Source organism: Pteropus alecto, unplaced genomic scaffold (assembly GCF_000325575.1).
Source record: "Pteropus alecto unplaced genomic scaffold, ASM32557v1 scaffold71, whole genome shotgun sequence".
NCBI lineage: Eukaryota > Metazoa > Chordata > Mammalia > Chiroptera > Pteropodidae > Pteropus > Pteropus alecto.
The window spans coordinates 21,927-43,150 of record NW_006433024.1 but is presented as its reverse complement, the minus strand read 5'-3'; the positions used below and the strand labels follow the sequence as shown (position 1 = coordinate 43,150).

General features: G+C 35.8%; 1 protein-coding gene and 2 pseudogenes across 1 annotated transcript in view; 2 read left to right on the top strand and 1 right to left on the bottom strand.

The window, feature by feature from the left end:
* HPS5 (HPS5, biogenesis of lysosomal organelles complex 2 subunit 2) overlaps positions 1-21,223 on the top strand; it is a gene marked incomplete at its 3' end in the record, with an annotated part of 30,581 nt that extends 9,358 nt beyond the window's left edge. The window contains exons 7-23 of the mRNA XM_006908135.3: positions 440-652; positions 958-1,029; positions 3,103-3,191; positions 4,740-4,918; positions 5,384-5,542; positions 6,106-6,292; positions 6,933-7,056; positions 7,914-8,063; positions 9,238-9,315; positions 9,617-10,194; positions 12,534-12,654; positions 12,861-13,016; positions 13,741-13,860; positions 14,640-14,753; positions 17,116-17,222; positions 19,350-19,620; positions 21,199-21,223. Coding sequence (XP_006908197.1) covers positions 440-652; positions 958-1,029; positions 3,103-3,191; positions 4,740-4,918; positions 5,384-5,542; positions 6,106-6,292; positions 6,933-7,056; positions 7,914-8,063; positions 9,238-9,315; positions 9,617-10,194; positions 12,534-12,654; positions 12,861-13,016; positions 13,741-13,860; positions 14,640-14,753; positions 17,116-17,222; positions 19,350-19,620; positions 21,199-21,223 — 2,743 coding nt within the window. The remainder of the gene's footprint in view (positions 1-439; positions 653-957; positions 1,030-3,102; positions 3,192-4,739; positions 4,919-5,383; positions 5,543-6,105; positions 6,293-6,932; positions 7,057-7,913; positions 8,064-9,237; positions 9,316-9,616; positions 10,195-12,533; positions 12,655-12,860; positions 13,017-13,740; positions 13,861-14,639; positions 14,754-17,115; positions 17,223-19,349; positions 19,621-21,198) is intronic.
* On the top strand, positions 4,176-4,294 carry LOC112476632 (annotated as a pseudogene).
* Positions 20,955-21,073, bottom strand: LOC112476741 (annotated as a pseudogene).
* Position 21,224: the final 1 nt, after the last annotated feature.

Here is a 21,224-nt window from a genome sequence, read left to right as displayed (position 1 = left end):
GTGAAGAGCTTATTGGGTGTTTGTGCCAGGGGAATGGCTTGGGAGACAGGGTTGGAGAGGTAGGTTAGTAGCTTCCATGGAGTGGTCAAAGAACAAGGTGATTTGGAAAGCAATCAGTAAGATTTACGGATGTGTGAAATGGTTTGGTGGCACTCTTTGTTTAGATTTGAAAGAGGCCTTCACATGAATTCTGAGCCTCTCATTCTGTGGATAATAAACTATTGTGAAGTGATTTGCTTCCTGTCACAGAAATAGTTAATGGCTAGAGCTAGAACCCTGTTTTAACCTTTCCATTTTGTTGTTCTTTCCAGCATATTGCTAATATGAATAGAGAGAGGACATTAGGAGTGAGGTTATTATGGCCATGCTGATTTGTAGTGCCATAGTTTTGACTTTTTTTTATAGGTAAACATGCTTTCTCTTCCTTTTTGGGCATTAGAGAGAAATTTTGGAAAATTGGAAACAAGGAAAGAGATGGAGAATATGGAGCTTGTTTCTTCCCTGGGAGATGTTCTGCGGGCCAGCAACCCCTAATATATTGTGCTCGCCCTGGCTCCAGGATGTGGGAAGTGAACTTTGATGGAGAAGTTATAAGTACACATCAGTTTAAGAAGCTCCTCTCATCGCCACCTCTGCCTGTGATTACTCTAAGGTAATGATTTATGTAGCTGGTAAGGAGTATTTGAAGAACTTTAAGGAGGGATTGGACTGAAATCCCTATATTCTACATGTGTTAAAGATTTTATTATGCCTTTTAAGAGTGAAGTAGGAATTTTACTAAAAGATTCCGAGAAACCAAAAAGTCTGATCAGCTGTCTTTCATATGACTTAAATTGAATAAGGGCAGATGCAGTTAGGCTCTGAGTTTGTTTTGGAGGCAAAAATTATTTTCCTATATAGGGAAAAGCATACTTTTATGTTGTAATTAAGTCATTAACAACCTTATTTACTCCCTAGATCTGAACCGCAGTATGATCATACAGTTACATCCTCCCAGTCTTTGTCTTTCCCCAAACTCTTGCATATTAGGTAAGTTTCTCCTTTAAAAGAAAAAATGAACACCTAACTTTTTCTCTTTGTTTTTTATTCAAGGGCAGTTAGCTTTTTAAGATTGTTTTTGTACTAAATTATTTTTAGAAAATTAGGAAATGACTGTGTTATGTGAAGTGTTCTGTGTAGAAGAGGAATGAAAAGATCGTAGAAATATGCTTCCTTTTCTGCTTTGAACTGACCTATTGGACAGTTTATAATTGTCAGAGAACCTTTGACAATTCGAGCTAAGAGCTGTAGGGACTTGTTCATTCATAATCTCCCCTACCTGTTACATGTTACAGTGAAAGCCAGTCTCAGATTGAAGTCTGCTGCACTTGTATATGTTTCTTAACAGGCAGGTGGAAAAATAATTGTAGAACTTGTTCTTGTAAGCTTGTTGAAATTTCTGTTTTCTGTCCTTTAGGTGCTCTGACAAGTACCTTTCATGAAAGATCTGTTTGAGGTCTTTTCAGCCAGCCACATTCTAACATCAGGGTTCAGTTACCTTCTAGTTCTATCAGGTGCAAAGCCTGTTATTAAATGGTAGCACAGAGTGCCACCAAAGGCTTTCAGCTTCTAGGCTTGCCAGTTCTTACACCTTGTTCTGCAAACATGGAGGTGCCAGTGTATGATTTCCAGCCAATCTATATGTCTGGAACTCTACTTATGTTCATCAATGGAAAATTATTTCTAATATCCCGTAGGCTAATGCATAAGATCTTTAATGCAGATTCAGAGAATGTTATTTAGAGGTTATTATAGGATACTCTGGAGTGTGGACTCCTGATTGGATTTTTTCAAAGGCTAACTTAACTAACTGCTTTTAGAATGTGATTTTTTTTAACTTAACTCTTGAAATGTTAATTGCTCCTAATTAATGTATGTATATGTCACACTGCCTATACTAAAGTATTTAAAAGTAAGTTGTAGACAATATAACTTTCGTAAATCCATAAAGTATCCTGAGTTACTGGAGAAAGACAGCTATTTATTTACCCATAATTAGATAAAGCATATTAAAAACTTTATGGCCCTTATCACAGTTTATAATTACATATTCATGCAATATTTATGTTCGTCTTACTCCTAGACAGCAAACTCTGTGAGGACTCCATGTCTGTTTTGTTCACTATTTTATTTTCAGTGCCTGGCATAGACACTTAATAAATATTTATGGACTATGATGTGATATGTGGGATGTGGGGAAGTCCCTTACCCAAGAGTGTGTTTTCTAATGGTGAGAACCAACCATCGGCTTGGTTCTCCTGGTAGAGTTATTCCTTTGAGTTAAGCTATTTAAACTCCTTTTACAGTTCCTGCCATAGTTAACAAAGCTCTTCATGATCCGGCTCTGCCTACTTCTCAGCATCAGCAATAATTATTGCCACTTTGAAGCCTCTGCTGACTCTTCCAGCGGTTTTATATTAGACACTATTCCCATGCATTATCATCAAGATAGAAATGAGAAGAGCTCCATATTAACAGGAGATATGAGAAATAGCCTCTGAGCTTCAAATATATATATGTTATTATTAAATAGCAATAACATTTATCTTGATGAGTTGCTACAAGGTTAGATAATATAGCTCTTTAATAAAGTTTCCAGAACCTGGTTGACTAGGTGTTTTCAACCTTTTATTGCCCCCACACAAGTCAGGATGTCAAAATATACCAGCAGTAAAAATGGCTCACTAAAGCAGTGATAGGTGGTGAGGTATTAGGTTTAGTCTTTGCTTTAAATGTACCCTTGTCATACCACATATGAGAAGTTTAGGAGCTTTAGCAAACATCAGGTAAGATACTAGTCTTTTCTTTTTCTAGGAGGTATTTAGTGTATATATCTGAATTTTTCCTAATTTGGCATCATATTATAATTTTTTTTTTAGTAGGCTGTTGTTATAGTCAGAAAAGAGGTGTTAGGACATGATTAGTTGGGTCATCGTGTTTTCTTTGTACAGACTGATTTTCTTTTAATAGTTAATGTGAGAGTCTGAATTAAGGGATTTATATCATAAACTTCATATCTGAGCAAACTAGAATTCTCTTGACTTCTTTCATTTTCTCTTGCAGTGAGCATTGTGTGTTGACTTGGACAGAAAGAGGAATTTATATTTTCATTCCTCAGAATGTTCAAGTTCTTCTTTGGAGTGAAGTCAAAGGTAATTATATTTTTCTTCCTTTTGTAATTTTTAAACTCGTACTTGTGAAAGATTTAATTATTGTAGGAGGATTCTTTTGTGTAAGGAGTGGAAAAATAGAACGAGGTGACATTTCTTATAAAGATTAATATCATAGGTGTTTCCCATTGTAAGGTACTTCACAAGCATACATTTGTGAATTTGTGTGCAGTTACTTAGTTTTTTATGCTTTTTAAACTTTTAAATACAATTTTTAAAAAATTATTATTCTTAAATATTAGTAAACACTGCTAAGGATCAAATATGTTAATTTTTTCCCTTTATTTATCCTAAACCTTTACCCCTGTTAGAAGTCTTGCTTTAACCTCCTATTTTGTGTCTCAGTAGTTTGGAGTTCAAAAAGTGCTTGTGGGAACAATAGTCACTGTATATGGCTAAGACAGAGAAAATCAATCTCTGTATTTTGATTAAAACCAGGAATGTAAGAAATCTAGCTTTTTTAGCATTGCTTCTCAGAGTGTATTTTGACTTTTGGGTCATTTTCTACATTGTGAAAACATAGAAAGAAACCATTATCTGATCAACATTGATTTCTTGTGAATTAAATACCCTAAGGGTGTCCCATGAAAACTTTTTTTTCCGTTTAACTTTTTAAAGTTGACATATACATTGTATAATGTATTAAGGTTGTATAAGATTGTATAATGTGTTGATTTGATGCATTTATATGTTGCAGTATGGTTATCAGCTTCCATGGCGAGAACATTTAAGGTGTAGTCTCTTAGCAACTTTGAAGTATTGTTGACTATAATCACAATGCTGTGCATTACATCTCCAGAACTTACTCTTCTTCTAACTGCACATGTGTGCCCTTGACCAACAGCTCCCCAGTTCCCCTAAAACCCCCAGTCCTTGGAAACCACCATTCTACTCTGTTTCTACAAGTTCTGCTTTTTAGTGTCCACACATATAAGTGATTTCAAAACTAGCGTTTAAAGTTCTTTTGTCTACGGCCATGCCACCCTGAACGTGCCCAGTTTTGTCTGATCTTGGAAGCTAAGCGGGATCGGGCCTGGTTAGTACTTGGATGGGAGACCACCTAGGGATACCAGGTGCTGTAGGCATTAAAAAAAAAAAGTTCTTTCCTGTTCTACCTTTAAATCTTTTCATGATCTGTTTTTTCGTGAATTGTTTGTTGGTTTACATATTATGTTAAAATCTATTCATTGACATCAGATTGAAACTCTCAGAAATGTTATAGTCTGACCTCTAATGTAGAGTATGCCCTCTTTTAAAGTCCCAATTCCTTTTCACAGAAAATAGCATTGTAAACATAGGATTTTAGATGAGAGATGTGTTTCTTTCTCTGTATCTTTTATTATTGTTCTTTTCAGAATAGTGTCTAAAATATGATTTTTTCATTGAAATGCAAGTATAAAATAGAGATGAAATTCAGTCAAGCCAAATCTTTATAAAAAGTGAATTTGTTAGAATAATTTCAGCCCTTGCAAAAATGGAAAATGAGTATTTGGTTAACATCCTATGTTTTCATCCCTGTGGTTTTTGTAGATATTCAGGATGTAGCTGTCTGTAAGAATGAGCTGTTCTGTTTGCACCTAAATGGGAAAATATCACATCTTTCCCTCTTATCTGTGGAACGCTGTGTGGAACGCCTGCTAAGGAGAGGCCTGTGGAATCTGGCTGCTTGCACTTGCTGTCTTTTCCAAAATTCTGTCATTGCTGGCAAAGTGAGTCAGAGAGGCTTGCAGGTTCATCTGGGTTGTTAAAACAGTTCTAACTTGTAAGATGGTGCTACAGAGTTGTTTGGCTTTATTAGCCCTTTCTATATGACCTACAGAGAAAGCAACAATAAATTCCCAAAGGAAGCATGACAAATAAATCTAGGGATGGGTGGAGAGTAAGAAAAAGGGCATACTTTTCATTTAAAAAAATATATCAAGTTTGCCCACAAATTTATATGAATTTCAGCCTTTGTTTTAAGAGGGATTATTGTGCTTATGGTAACTCTTAATTAAATTTTTAATTCCTAAGATAATTGTCATTAAGTCATTCCTTAGCTTGTTAAGCCTTTTTAAAGCACTTTTGGGGTTTTATGTTCTATTAGACCTCTTTCAGTATATTGACCATTTGAATATAGATTTAGTTATAAATAGTAGGCTATTCTATTAGGTTTCTACTTATCCTTTTATTAGGGAAGAAAATCTTTGACTGTAGATAAATTGGAGTATTTGAAATCTCAGCTGGATATCACAACCTCTAGTGATCTGATTTCTCAACTGGAAGAATTGATCTTAAAATTTGAACCTTTGGATTCAGCTTGCAGTAGTAGAAGAAGCTCCATTTCATCACATGTAGGTATTCTCAATTTTAAAAGGGTTTTACTGCATATTAAGATTTTTCTACCTTAAGTTGTACTCACTTGCCTCTAGGATCCCAAAACTTATCTTCCTCACCATATAGTAGATTTATGGGAAAGGTGTCAAGAAGGGGCTTTCTTTCAGCTGTTGGACAGCTCTCTGAAGCCTCCATTTAGGTGTGTCTTGGAGTCACATTTCGTTTTGTCATTGTCATATTCTGTTTGCAAATGTACCTCATATAGCCTTCAACACAAGTTAAGTTGCTCTTGTTATGTGATTTCAGATATTCATGCTAATTTATAGCTCAGGATTATCTCTTTTAATCCCCATTTTCACTGGGAGGCTTTATGGAGACAAGCTATAGAAATAGTAGTATGATGCCACTAGCATGTGAAAGTGACCCAGCTGCCAGGACCCTAGACCTTGCTCACCAGTTTGTACTGATAAGTCATAATTGTTGTTATTGACTTGCTACTTTTACTGTTGGTTTATCTCTTAAAAGGGTATATAGTGTTATAAAGGGAAGTTTTAATTTGGTTTTTAAAAAATTTTTTCAGGAAAGTTTCAGCATCTTGGACTCTGGTATTTATCGTATCATTAGTAGTAGAAGAGGCAGTCAGTCGGATGAAGACTCTTGTTCCCTTCACAGCCAGACCCTCTCAGAAGATGAGAGACTTAAAGAATTCACCTCACAACAAGAAGAGGACCAACCAGATCAGTGTTTCAGCTCACATGGAAATGAAGGTAATGAGTGTGTCTTTCGTTGGTTGCAGATGTGAAGCAGTTATTTTCTGTGACTTCTGTTTGCCAAGATTATCTTGTGTATAGAGTTTTCTATTAGGTGTTAATAATTTTTATGTTGATAAAATTTCCATCCAGACCTATAGATCTGATCACCCTCATGTTTAGGCTAACATAGGTAAAGTAGCTAATTTTAATCATGCATCAAAATGCTGGAAAGGTTAAGAAACGAGGTCATTAACCAAAAGAGTGGGACAATTTTATTCTGACTAACCAAATTATTTTCCATCAGGAATGAAAAATTACTACAGTTTGGGGGCCAGTGCTTTCACTTTTTGATGTTCGAACATTCCTGTGACTGAACTGTTGAGAAGAGTTTAATAGAGACTGTAAACTTCCTTTTTGACTTATGGGGATTCAGGGTTAGTAGGAAAATGAAGGTACCTGCCTGAGTGTTTCATATGTGGACCATCTTGTGCATCTTGTGAACTTGTGTTCCGCTCATTTGTATCTGGGTCAGTTGTGATTTTGGTATTGAATTTTTCGTTTTCTTTGGCTTATTTGTTTCAGAATTTCTTTAAAGATTAAAAAACTCTCATGTGATTGGATTTTGTTTTTCCCCTCTCCCAATTCCATTCATTAGACAATGTTTCTCGTGTTCCGGTGACGTATGAGACAGATAAGAATGAAACTTTTCTCCCCTTTGGCATTCCATTATCATTTCGCTCTCCATCTCCTCTTGTGTCTCTTCAGGCTGTCAAGGAAAGGTAAACTAATTAGTCTTGTCATTTAATCCCATTTCTGGTTTTACTTCATTTATCACCTTAGGTATTTTTGTGCTGAGAATGGAAATACATTTTAAATGAGAAAAAGAGTCTCTAGGTTATTTCTCATATCACCCTGTTAACATGGAGCTCTTCTCATTTTCATCTAGGGGAATTCAGCTTCCTTCTTTGAGTAGCTGGATATTTGAGTTGTTATAGATGTGGTTTTTAACCCACAGACAGAGCAAAAGTTTAAAATCTTATTTTTTTCTCACCCCTGATAGCAGCAGTTTCCATGTATCAGTCATTTCTTGATCCTCAGTTTGGGCTCAGAGTTGGAGAATTCAGAAGTATTTCTAGGTACTCCATGGGACTAGGATTGGCCTTTGAGTTTCAGAGAGAAGACTTTATACAGCTACTTCACTGTTTATCTGAGTCTTATTGGATACAAATTTTGCTTATTAAGAAGGATATGTTGTGACTAGTTGGCAACTGAGTTTCATGAAGAAATTTTTTGTTAATTCTCTGGCCAGGTGATCACATGGCCTCCTTTGCCTAAGTTGACAGAAACATTGCAGACACAACTGGAGTTAAAGACCTTTTTTTTTTTTTTTTTTTTAAGCACAGAATTAAGGCAGTTTAGTAAATGAAGTGAATCCTTATTATACTGTAAATTTTACATGGCCCTTATACGAAATATGTAGTTGTTTAGGGACGGTGTTGTAAATAGAGTTTTTCTCTTTGTTAAGGCCAAGTTGCCTGGCTAGGACTAACAAGAACACAGAGAACTCAGGTACTGAATTTTTCATTCTTGGCAGTAATGAGATTTCTCATATTAGTTTTTGTTATTTGACTCCCAGTGTTTCAAGCTTTGTACGTAAAACTACTGGGAAGATTGGCACCCTTCATACGAGCCCTGATCTGAAAGTGAGACCAGAACCCAAGGGTGATGAGCAGTCATGTGAAGAAGATGTGAGTCCAGTCACCTGCCCAAAGGAGGAAGATACTGAGTAAGCCCTTGCATATAAGTCTTTGTAAATTCTAGAAGACTCAGCTGTCCATTTGAAGAAAGCCATAGACTATGTTCTGTTGGAGAAGGCACGTGTATGACTCTGTTCATTGTTGATTGTGTAGCTCATAAAAATTGTGAATACCACAGATTATGTGTTGGAAAATTACATTTACCCATAGAAAGTTTGTTGAGACAGTTTTAAGTTAGCTCCTCTTCCATCTGTCTCCTGTACAACCTCCTTCTCCTCTAAATCTCTTCAAATTTCTGGGATATTAGAGTATTAGATTCAGATGACCAAGGATCTAGGCCTTGTCCTGGCTCTGCTTCTGACTAACATGTGACTTTGGATAAGTCACTAATATTCTCTCGCCTGTAAGATGAGAGCATTGGCGTTGATGTCTTACCTTGTACCTTTTTATGATATGCTGATGGTATAGTTCTTATGCAGTAGAGTTGTGGTAGAGCCCTTGGTCTGGCACAGTGGGAAGTGTCTTGTCCATCTGGTTTCTGCCTTATTTCATAGTTGAGGGGATCTTAGCATTAGAGGCAAGTAAGTTTAGCACTCATTCAGGAACAGAGAGAGAGAGAGAGAGAGAGAGAGAGAGAGAGAGAGAGAGATCCATAGGCCCACAGTATTGGGATAGTCAGATGAAATGGAAAGTGTGTTACCCTTAAAATAACTTGGTGAATCTACATGTTCATAGGAAAAAAAGTACAGATATTGCTATGGCATTTAAGGGAGCTCTCAGACTGATGTTAGCCCACCTTTCCAGTCTCATTTTCAACTACATCCTTCTAAGCACTGTAAATTTCAGTCCTGTCTGCCTTTCTTTATGTTGTTTCTTACATCTGCAGTATTTCTCCCCATTTTTCCTAACACAAATACAGTCTCTTCAGGAAAGCTTTTGTCAATTATTCCTTTTTCTGTGCTTTCTGAGCAGAATGCTTGTACTACTCTTTAGCATTCATTTTATTCTTTTATATTATAGTTTGTTTTTTTGTATGCCTTGCTTTCTGACTTGAGCTTACTCATCTTGAGGCCAGGACCATTTTGTATACGCAACAGTTTATCTCAGATAACATTAAGTACAGTACCTGCCACTTAGTAAGCACTTAGAAATATTTGTCTAAGGAAGTTCTAATCCCCTCTAACTCTTTTCTCACTTTTCTAGGGGAAAACAAGAAGTAACTAGTCAACCTTCAGAGGAAGATAAGTTCCAAGAGCTTAAAATAGCAACAGTAGAAGCAGTGTGAGTGTTTATGAATGAGGAAGTTTTATAGTGAATGGGAATCACTTTTTGACATCATCAGTAGTGGTCCTGAGACAATGTGGAGCAGAGGTAGTCTCATTTGGAACTGAAATTCAAGAATTAGTATAAAGTTAATAATGTTCTCTGTATTGTCATCTTGCTGTGATAATTATTGAAGACCTGCAAAGTAACATTTATTCCAGATAAGTATAATGTATTCATTAGGTTTATTTAGCATGAAATAATTTGTTTTAATTAAAACACATAAAATATAAATTTCATACTTGTCTGTCTTATGTAGGACCAAGCTGCAGGACCCACTGGTTTTATTTGAACCCAAGTCTCTGAGAATGGTTTTGCAGGAGTGGCTTTCACAGTTAGAAAAAACATTTGTCATGAAGGACTTTTCAGGCATTTCAGATACTGGCAACTCATCCATGACATCAAACCAGGATGTGCTATCGCTTGATGAGTCACAAAAGGGAATATTAGATGAAGATAATGAAAGAGAAAAAAAGGACTCTTTAGGCAATGAAGACACTGTTGATCAAACATCTTGTGAATCTGTAAATAGTCTGAGGGAGCCCTTGGATGACCTTTTTCGAGTATGTCCTCCATGCAGCATAGCAAACAGTCTCCAGAAGGACCTCGCTGAATTGACAACATTATGTTTGGAATTGAATGTATTGAATTCTGAGATCAAAAGCACAAATGGACATGTGGACCACACTTCACAACAGTGCTCTCCTGAAATTCTGGCTTGTCAGTTCCTAAAGAAGTACTTTTTTCTTCTGGACTTGAGGAGAGCAAAAGAGAGTATCAAGCTTAGTTATGCTAACAGCCCTTGTGTTTGGGATACTTTTGTCGAAGGATTGAAAGGTAATACTGAGATTGTCTTACCAAAAATAGAAATTAGTATAGAGCATCTTGGCATTTTTGAGGTTAAAAAATAAGAATTAAATGGAAAATCACCTCTGTTTTGGTCAACCTTCATTCTGTTTTCCACTTAGTTTACTTTAATAGTTCTTCAAGCATTTGTTTAATTTATAACTGTATTATAAAAAATTAGTTTTCTTTCTCTCAATCCTATCCAGAAAATCACATAGCAATGTTGGAGAAAAAGTTAAAGTAAGATTTTTATAAATGCAGATATGTATTTTATTTATTTTATTTTTTATGCCTACAGAACCTGGTCTTCCTAGGTTGCAGATAAATAAAAATAAGAAAATCTCTAATGTAACTTACTAACATAGAAATAATATATTCCATTTATTGAGTATTATGTGCCAGATACTGTTAGACACTTTATAGGCATCATTTCATTCTTAAAACAGTCTTTAAAGTAGATGATTATTTCATTTAATAGGTGAGGAAACTGAGGCACAGAGAGATGACAATAGTTAAGTAGGCTAAACTGCTGTAATAAATGTCTCACAAAATATACTCACATATAATATAAGTTTATTTCTTGCTCACATACTAGTCCAGGACAGATGTTTCAGATCAGTGGGCAGCTTCTTCCATGTGGTAATCCAGAGTTCCAAGTTCCTTCCATTTTTTTGAACTCTTTCCTGCTTTGGGCTTGTGATTGAGATTTGGGTGGTTACATCCTGGGAAAAACATGTGGAAGTGGCAGACATGCTCTCTTATAGGCCTGGCCTGATAGTGGTTTACATCTCTTCTGTTCACACATTCTGTTGGTAAGAATACTATCATATGGTTCCATTTAACTGCAGAGGAGACTGGGAAATATAACCTATCCAATAGATGGCTAGAAGGAAGAGAATGGATATGGATGAAGAACTTTTATGTCGGCCACAGAGTTTGGTTGACAGTCATCAGTGTCTACTTCACACTTGGTTGAAGGTCACACTATTTGTCATGCTCATATAGAAACCAACTCTCATACCCCAGAGACCATGCATGCCCTTTTTACTGCATAGCCCAGGTTTTTGAAGGGACAAATTTTCTTAATTGAACATTCTGCTTGAATAAAAGATGCCATGTTTCTAATAATTTATTTATGCTTTAAGCACACTGTTCATTCATTACTAAAAGTGAATAGTCACAATTAGAGATATATTTTTATATTACTGACTTAAAGATCTTTCAGTTTTCTAGAAAATTTATTTATAGTTATTGTTCTGCTTCAATTCATATTTAGCAGTTAAGATTGTAAATGATTTGTCTTTTTTTCTGCATTGAGGAAGACTGTTTTTTATATAAAATAAGAAAAATTTTTCTCTTCAAATAGGTTCAAATGTTTGACATTATTACTTGAAATTTCCTATCAGTCTTTATTATGTAATCATACCCAATGTTGGTCACAGGAAAATAACAGAAGAGAGTCTCCATCAGCCTGATTGGGCTTTCCCTTACTTCTCTAGCTTTAAATGTTGGCTTCCTTCTCTGAATTCCTTTAAGTACTTAACTACCTGACACAATGAAATGGGAAAATGGTTTTTTAAAAAACAAATCTATCAGAAATTGAAGATTGACTTTTTAGAAATGACCTGTTGACCAGGCTCCACCCTTCCAATGATGTCATAATTATAGAAAACAGCTTTTGTAACTGTTTTTTGGGATTTGCCTTCAGAACCAGTTGAAAATTATTTGAAAAAACTCATTTTACTTTGGATTCATTTACATACATACAGATATATAGATATGTTTTTAACTACAAGTTTTAAGTAGATCATCATTCACTTTATTTACCACACTTTGCTTCAAATGACTTGGCTATTCCTAAAAGTCAAATCTTCCTTTAGAGGAAGAAGATTTGCTATAACTGATGTTTTTCTTTAAAAAAAAACTGGTTAAATGCTTTAAAATTAATTAAATTTAATTAAATTAAACTTATTTTGCTTGAAAAGATGAAGTTGGGGCATTGATTCTAGAAAAAAACATTCGGTATTGATGGTAGATACATAGCTTATTTTCTATATTAGCTTATATATATCTACATATGTGTCTTTTTAAGGGTAATAGTCACTTGTATATTATCTTGTTTAAAACTTTTAATATGTTTTGCCTCCCAATTTGATATTAAGGTCCTTAAAAGTAGAGAAATTGTATCTTTCTGTCTTTCCAACAATACTTAACCAACATTGGGCCTTGCACACAGTAGGTACATGACTAATGATTGTTGAATGAATGTGTTCATGAATTGACTATTTACTGCTATGAGATGAAGGGAAAGGGTGTGCTTTATCTTTCAGAAATGGCAAGTTCAAATCCTACATATATGGTAACGGAAGAAGGCGATTTACCAACAAGATTAAAGTTAGTAGATGACTCGGTCCCTTTTGACAGTCCTTTATTGATTGCTTATGCTGCCCAGTAAGTTGTTCTCTATGTTGTTTATATGAACTAGAGCACGTGAATTATTTTTGGTATTAGTCTGTAAAGTTTTACTCAGTTGCATATTGGTCAGTTCTTGTTAGTATATTTATTTTTATTTCCAATAAGAACTTAGATAACTTAAAGTAACCAAATTATATCGTCTCACTGAAGCTGGAGACTTAATGTTTTGTTTTTAAATGCAGATTATATGAGAAGTTTGGGGAATCTGCCCTTCGATCCTTGATCAAGTTTTACCCATCTATTTTGCCTTTGGATGTTATGCAACTTTGTCATCATCATCCTGCTCAGTTTTTGGCCTATTTAGATAGTCTGGTGAAATCAAGACCTGAAGATCAACGGTAAGAAGGCGAGAATATTTGCACTCTCCTTTCTTTTGATAGGATATTGTATCTTTTGTATAAGGAGATGTAGCATTTTTACTATTAACTGCCACAGAATTGAGGCATCTACTGTGGAAGAGGAGGATTTTGGCAGTCATATACCATTCTTTCATAGTTTACAATATACACCATAAATGTGCACATACCACACTTCCCTTCCTCCCTTTCTCCCTTTCAGGAATTGTCAGATCATCAGCGTAAAATTAAACTCCTGCTTCAAGGCCTAAGCTAAAACAGATAAGCCTCCTTGTTATCTCCCAATGAATGGAAATATTACCACCTTTTTATTGATGATATCCTAGCCTGTTTTGGATGGATCTCAGTTCTCGCTCTGCACCTCTTTTTAGGCTAAGGCTTCATTTCCTATCTCCATGTGTCCCCTGGTTATTGAGACTAGAAACCTCCATCCGTCTCTTTCTTCCTCTGATTTACATTTTTCATACTGGTTTTTATTTCTCTTTTCATTTTTGTACCTTTGGTAGTTTCCTTATTATCTTGGCGTTCAACTGTTCATTTAAAAGCCTATTAGATTTTCACCAGCTTTTCTAGACATTTGTAGCAGAAGGGTTTTCACATTATTTCGTTCACTATATTGATTCCTCAGTAACATCTTTGCATCCTCAAATTTTGTTTACTTTCTTAGCATGAAGATTGGTGATTTTTCTCTTGTATTTTCTTTTAGGCCATCCTTCCTTGAGTCCCTTCTACAACCAGAGTCTTTAAGATTGGATTGGCTGCTTTTGGCAGTGTCCCACGATGCTCCCCCAAGCACAAGCACTCTGGATGATGAAGGAAACCCCAGGTATAGAAGTCTTCCTTCTAAACTCTGATATTCCTTTAGAATGGAACTGGTTTATGCACACATAGCATTCTGGGCTTACTTCAGAAACAACTATGATAGAGACTGACCCAAGTAATGGTAGTAATGAGATTGAGTGCACTTCTTATTGGTTCTGAACATTTTTGAGTTACAGATCCTATAAGAATCTGATGATTTATCTCAAAAAAATGCACATCCATGCAAAATTTTGCATGTGATTTCAGAAAATTAAACTGACCTTCTGAAACTTGTGTGGCCCCACATTGAAGAACCCTCGATGATTAAAGCTGTGTTAGAAGGAAAAAATTGTTTTTATGTGTTTTCTTCCTAGAAATTTGTAGATGTACCTGATTTAGGTTTTAATAATAAAAAAAAGGATTTATAAAAAAAACACTGATACTCGTATCAGAAATGTTTCTTGTGTTTTCCTCCAGGAGAAGCTTTTTAAGAGCCCCCCCTCAAATGCCTATCTTATATGTCTAGACAATAGGTCTGGAAAGATATACAATGGCGATCTGTGAGTGATGGAATTAAAGGCTTCTTTTTTTTGTTCGTTTTTGATTACCTAAAATGTCTAATTAAAAAGAAAAAACGTTATAGGAAAAAGAGCTATTTTTTTTGAAAGTCAAGTGGAAGTATTTAAAAAATGTAATAATAATGGAACAAATGTAATTAAACTCTGTTCTTACATATTAGTGATTAATAAGCATTTTGTGGAATTTATTTCTTATTTAATTTACTGAATGTTTTTCATTTTACAGGCCTCATTCACACTTGTTTTCCTGGGGTTACAGTCAGCTGATCCTTCATCTGATTAAACTACCTGCAGATTTTACAACCAAAGAAAAAATGACTGACATCTGCAGGTCTCGTGGGTAAATGAGAATTTTCTTAAAAGCTGAAATTTAGATTAGAATCATTGGAGTTAATAACTGTAGTTAAGGGCCTGAATTGATAATGCTTTACTATTTGGGAATTCTCTTTGTTATGGGAAAATATCTTTTTGTTTTAAGTGATAGTAAAGTAAACATATTTTTCCTTTTAAATTTTGTGCATATTTTTCCTTTGTGTAGAAGAAACCGGCACTTGATAATTCCTCTCTCCTCCTCTGCTTGGTTTCTTGTCCCAGTTCTCAGGCATGCTGGTAGTATTTAATTAAGCACCAGACTGTGAGTTATATTGCTCTAGGATTTCCAAGTAGGAGAGATCAGAATGGGCTCAATAGAATTGCTTGTTAAGGACTCAGGGAGGAGGAGAGACTTTAGAGGTAAACCCTGAAGGCTGGATGGGATTATATTTAGAAGGAACTAGGAGGAGGGCAGGTCAGGTGAAAGAAACAGCAAGAATAAGGGTATGAAAAGGTGACCTTGCTTTTTATCAGTACCACCTGTTATTTATTGTCTGACTATATTATCTTATGGCTCCACTTGTATTATAATCTTTTGGAGATAGGGACCTATGCTTTCCTTTTCCCTCATAATGCCTAATTCATACAGTGGTAGGTACTTGATACATATTTATTCATTGATAGTGATGGATGATACTAGCCAGGTGGTAGGTGATGAGATCACGTAGGACCTTGAAAACTAGTCAGACGAATTAGTTATCAATAGAGACCCTTTAGACTTTTTGGTACAAAAATGACACGATTAGAGGATGCAGAGAAAAGGGAACCCTCATACATTGTTGGTGGGGTTGCAAATTGGTATAGCTGCTATGGAAAACAGTATTAAGGTTTCTCAAAAAATTAAAAACGGATATACCTTTTGACCCAGCAGTTGCACTTCTGGGTATTTATCCAAAGAAAACCAAAACAATTTGTAAAGATCTATGCACCCTAATGGAGCCACAATTTACAATAGCCAAGATATGGAAGCAATATAAATGCCCATCTATATATGATTAGATAAAGAAATTATGGTTCATATATACAATGGAATATTACTCAGCCATAAAATAAAATGAAATCCTACCATTTGCAATGACATGGATGGACCTAGAGGTTATTATGCTGAGTGAAATAAGTCAGAGAAAGATAAATATTATATGATTCACTTATGTGTGGAATCTAAGGAACAAAAAGAACAAACTAATCAAAAACACTCACAAATATAGTGGACAATTTGGTGATGGACAGAGGGGAGGAGATTTGGGGGGCTGGAAGAATAGGATGAAGGGTTAAAGAAGTACAAATTAGTAGTTGATAGGAGTACAGACTAGTTGACAGAAATACAAATTAGTTGATAGAAGTACAAATTAGTAGTCACAGAGATAGGGAGCATGGCATAGGGAATGCAGTCAGCATTAATATGTTGGTTAGGTGGTGGGCCTGGGAAGAGAGGGAGCAATTGGGGGGATTGTTCTATGAACTATATAGATGTCTAACCAATGTACTGTATACATGAAACTAATTAAATAAATTTTTAAAAATGATGACTAAAAATGGAGCTTTTTGGAGATCATTATTAATGTCATACACACGAAAGGTTGGAGACAGGAAGGCCAGCTAGGAAACTGTTGCAATAATTTAGGAATGACTGAATTTGTGATTAGTAGGGTAGCAAAAGGAGCCACATGCAAGGGACATTTTAAAGGAAAATGCAGTAGGACTTAGAATATTGTCTATAGCAAATGAAGGAGGGAGAAGAGTCAAGGAGAATTTCCATAGTTTGCATATTTGGGGAAGAAATATGCTGATTTTGTGTTGAATCTCATAATTGATGCTTGGCCTCAAATATCAGTGTTTATCACTAGCTTTTGTTCTTTTTTCGTAAAGGGTTATCTAACACAGTGGTCCCCAGTGTTTTTGGCATCAAAGACCAGTGCTCCTATTAGATTCTAATGCCTGATGATCTGAGGTGGAGTTGAGGTAGTGATGCTAGTGCTGGGGAGTGGCTGCAAATACAGATGAAGCTTGTTCCCTGACCTGCTGCTTACCTCTTGCCATGTGGCCTGGTTCCTAACAGGCCACAGGCTAGTACCAGGTCTGCGGGTCTAACAGAACTTTCTGTGATAATGGAAATATTCTCCTGCACTGTCCAGTATGGTAGCCAAAAGCCACATGTGGCCATTGAGCACTTGAAAGATAGATTGGTCAACTGAAGAACTGCCTTTTAAATTTTATTCACTTTAATTTCAATTTAAATAGCCACACATGGCTAGTATCTACTGTAATAGTGCAGTGCCAGATAATTTCATTGCCTTTTATTCCTTTCTTCAACTTTGGTCTCTTTAAAGTTTCTGGCATGGATATCTTACTCTCTGTTTGGAGCTGGAGAGAAGAAGAGAAGCCTTCACCAACATTGTGTATCTGAATGATATGAGCCTGATGGAAGGGGACAGTGGTATGTAAATCCCAACTGGTTGCTCTTGGTTGTAGTATTTTAGAAGTCACTCCAGACTTTTCAATAAAGAAATTTGGTGAACATTTCAGTGATCCTGTATATAATTCTAGCCAGCTGTAGAATTTGTGGTTGTTGTTTGTTATTTATTTTATTTTTTTTGATCTGTACTACTTGGTAATTACAAAATCACAATTAGGAATAAACTACAGACAACTTTTCTCTTTATTTAATGAGTGCTTGCTATGTATTAGGCACAATACCAGGTACTTTTCCATATGCTATTTAAATGAGATAACAAACCCTTAGGAGAGTTACTTTTATTCCTATTCTATAGAAGTTATAACTGAGGCACAGAAGAAAGACAATTAGCTTCCCCGAAGCCATACAGCTGGTGGAGCTTGTGTTCACACCTATTTGATTATCTCTAAAGCTTGTGCTCAGAATTTTTTCTCTGCATTATGTTGACTTTTTACACAGCCAAAAATTAGAGATCATTAAGATGAATTTAAAGTGAAGTAGCAGTCAGATTTCACTAAGCTTTCACAAATATTTAGATACTTAAAAAAAATTGTTATTAATAATACAGATAAAATGTCAATCAGAAGGCCAAGACTTTGACACACTGATGTCTGAAGTCTTAGATCTATCCTGCAATCAGAGAGATGACTTTGGTATGTTCTATAGTGTTGCTTTTTTCATCTTAGTGCAGAGATGCCAACAGCAAGGCATCAGGGCCCTTCATCCAGCAGTGTAATCTATAGTCTTTTCAGCCCTGCTGGTGTGGGAAAGAGAACGTTAGAACAGAGCGAAGAAGCCAGTTGACTTAGCTTCAGATATCATAACTGTAGCAAAAGTTATTGATATCTTTGTTTCAGAAGTAAAAAAGAGGACCAGGTTCTGTAGGACTGGTACTATAGGCATGGCATACACTTCTGAAAAATAACGAGAATAGTTAAAATATAAACAATTTATAGTTTTAAAGTTACAACATGATGTTTGTTATAGAAAAAAATATTCAGGAAGCATAAAGAAAATATAACTTAAAATCCTCCCCACCCAGAGAATATTTTAATATAATATTAGCTATTTTTGCCCTTGGTGTGTTAAATGGGGTCTTTTCTTGACACTTTTCTCATAACTAATATTAATCACTCCAAGGTATGTTGATTTCACTGCCAATTTATATCTTCTTTCTCTTGCTCCACCACCATCACTTGGGTCCTAGATATTTGCCTAGACCTCTGTAATACCCTCATAATTGATCATCTGGAGTTCATTCTTGCTCACCTTTAATCCATTGTCTTTACAGCATCTAGAATGTTTATTTATTTATTTTTTTAAACAAATTGAATTATGTAGTTCTCCTCCTTGAAATCCCTCACACTGAACTCAGAACAAAATTGAGATTGTGAAGCTAGACCCTTAAGGCCTGGGCCTGTCATCTCATTCTTACTATTCACTACAGCCTTTGAGCACTATCAGCCTTTTTTGAGTTCCTTGAATTCAGGTTCTTTCCTGTGTCAGGACATCTTCCTTGTTTCCTTTTGTCAGAAATGCAGGTTCTTTCACTCACCATTCCTGTCATTCCCAGCTTCAAGTTTGTGTGTATGTGTGTTGCATGCACATTTTTTAAATCTGAGCTTGTTTCATCTTTTGGCTCTCCGCATAAATATCACCTCCTTGTTGAGCCTTTCTGAGATCTTTGTAAAAAATCTGCAAATCTTTCTAATAGATCCTTGATTTTTTCCTTTATAGCACTTAGCACTGTTTATAAGTATAGGTTTATTTATGTGCTTGTCTAAATTCTGTCTCCTTTACTAAACTGTAAACTCCACAAGAGTTCTTGATTACATACCCAGTGTCCAGCATAGAATATGCCCTGGGTAATTACTGAGTAAGTGAATGAAAGAATTTTGAAGCTAATTTTGTGGCTTATTCTTATCATGAACAATTTATTCAATAAATGTTCAGAAAACAACTTTATTAGAGTGATGAGAGTATGTTCTTTAATATTGGTATGTTTGGTTATTAAAGATATTTATAAAAGGTTTGGCCACCTCCTGTGTGCAGGCAGAGTGCTAAGAGCAGTCAGAGCCAACATTTCTATATTCCTGTGTGTTTGTGTAGGTTGGATCCCAGAGACCATGGAGGAATGGAAGCTGCTTCTACATCTTGTGCAGAACAAGAGCACAAAGCCAGTCCCCCAGAAGTCACCAAATGGGAACTTCAGTGATGGACCTTCCCCTATCAACGTGGAGAATGTGGCACTGCTATTAGCTAAGGCCATGGGTCCAGATCGGGCCTGGTCACTGCTACAGGAATGTGGTTTGACCCTTGAGCTGTCAGAGAAGTTTACCAGAACCTGCGATATCCTGAGGATTGCCGAGAAAAGGCAGAGGTAATATCTGTCTGTCATGCCCTCTTCATACGCATTTGGGGAATATGGAACCCCACAGATGTTCAGAGGTGGACAGGACTAGAGAGGGCATCCATTCCCAACCCCTCACGACAGATGAGGGGACTGAGACTCACCTCTTGATTAAGGAGATTAAGGGAAGAGGTAAAGTAACATTTTACTAATAATCTTGATGAGGAGACTTAGATTAATGTGACTGCCCAAATCTGATGTGTACTTAGTTCTTTAAGAATATTATTGGTACCAAATATATAATTGTCTCAGTCAGGTTTTTTTAGTTGAAAAATATAGATAACAAAATTTACCATCATACCATTTTTAAGCATTTGGTTCAGTAGTTTTAAATATATCCATACCATTTTGCAGCCAATTTCCAGAGCTTTTTTATCTTGTAAAACACTCTACCCATTAAACAACAATTCCTTATTTTCCCCTCCACCTAACCCCAGGCCATTCTGCTTTCTGTCTCTATGGTTTTTGACTAAGTACCTCATTTAAACGGAATCATACAGTATTTGCCTTTTTGTGACTGGCTTATTTCATTTAGCATAATGTTTTCCAGTTTATCCATGTTATAGCATGTATCAGATTGTCCTCTTTTTTAAGGCTAAATAATATTTCATTGTATGTATACCACGTTTTGTTTATCCATTCATTGGTTGATAGACATTTGGGTTGCTTCTACCTCTTGGCTTTTGTGACTAATATTGCTATGAACATGGGTACACAAATGTCTCTTTAAGACCTTGCTTTCAATTCTTTTGGGTATATAACCAGTAGCAAAAATTTTAAATCATATGGTAATTCTATTTTTAATTTTTGAGGAACTGCCATACTGTTTTCCATAGACGTAACACCACGTTACATTCCTACCAACAGTGTACAAAGGTTCTCATTTCTCCACATCCTCACCAACCCAATTTGGTTTTTGATAATACTCATCCTAATGGGTATGAGATAGTATCTCATTGTGGTTTTTATCTGTGTTCCCTAATGATCAGTGAAGTTGAGCATCCTTTCATATGCTTCTTGGCCGTTCATATATCATTTTTGGAGAAATACCTATTCAGGTCTTTTTGCCTATTTTTTAATCTCACTATTTGTAATTTTGTTGCTGTGTGAATTTATATATTCTAGATATTAACCCTTTATCAGATATATGATTTGCAGTATTTTCTCCTATAGGACCGTATGCCTTTTCATGGGATACCTTTGCACTCTTTTTTTTTCCTTTTTTCAGGCGAGGCAACCCTTGGTTGACCTGACAGATTGCAAGGACCCTGTTAGTTTATAATCCCTTATTTTTTATTTTTTTACGCCTGTAGCACCTGGTCTTCCTTGGTGGTCTCCCATCCAAGTACTAACTAGGCCCCACCCTGCTTAGCTTCCGAGATCAGACGGGATCGGGCTTGTTCAGGGTGGCATGGCCATAGACCCAGTCTTGTGTCTTTTGATGCACAGTCAGTCAACTACTTGAATCTACTAATTATTTGTATTGTTTTTTGTAAAGAATGAACAATGAGAACTAAATTTACTTGTTTCTTTTCTTTGGGATTTCAGAGCTTTGATACAAAGCATGCTTGAAA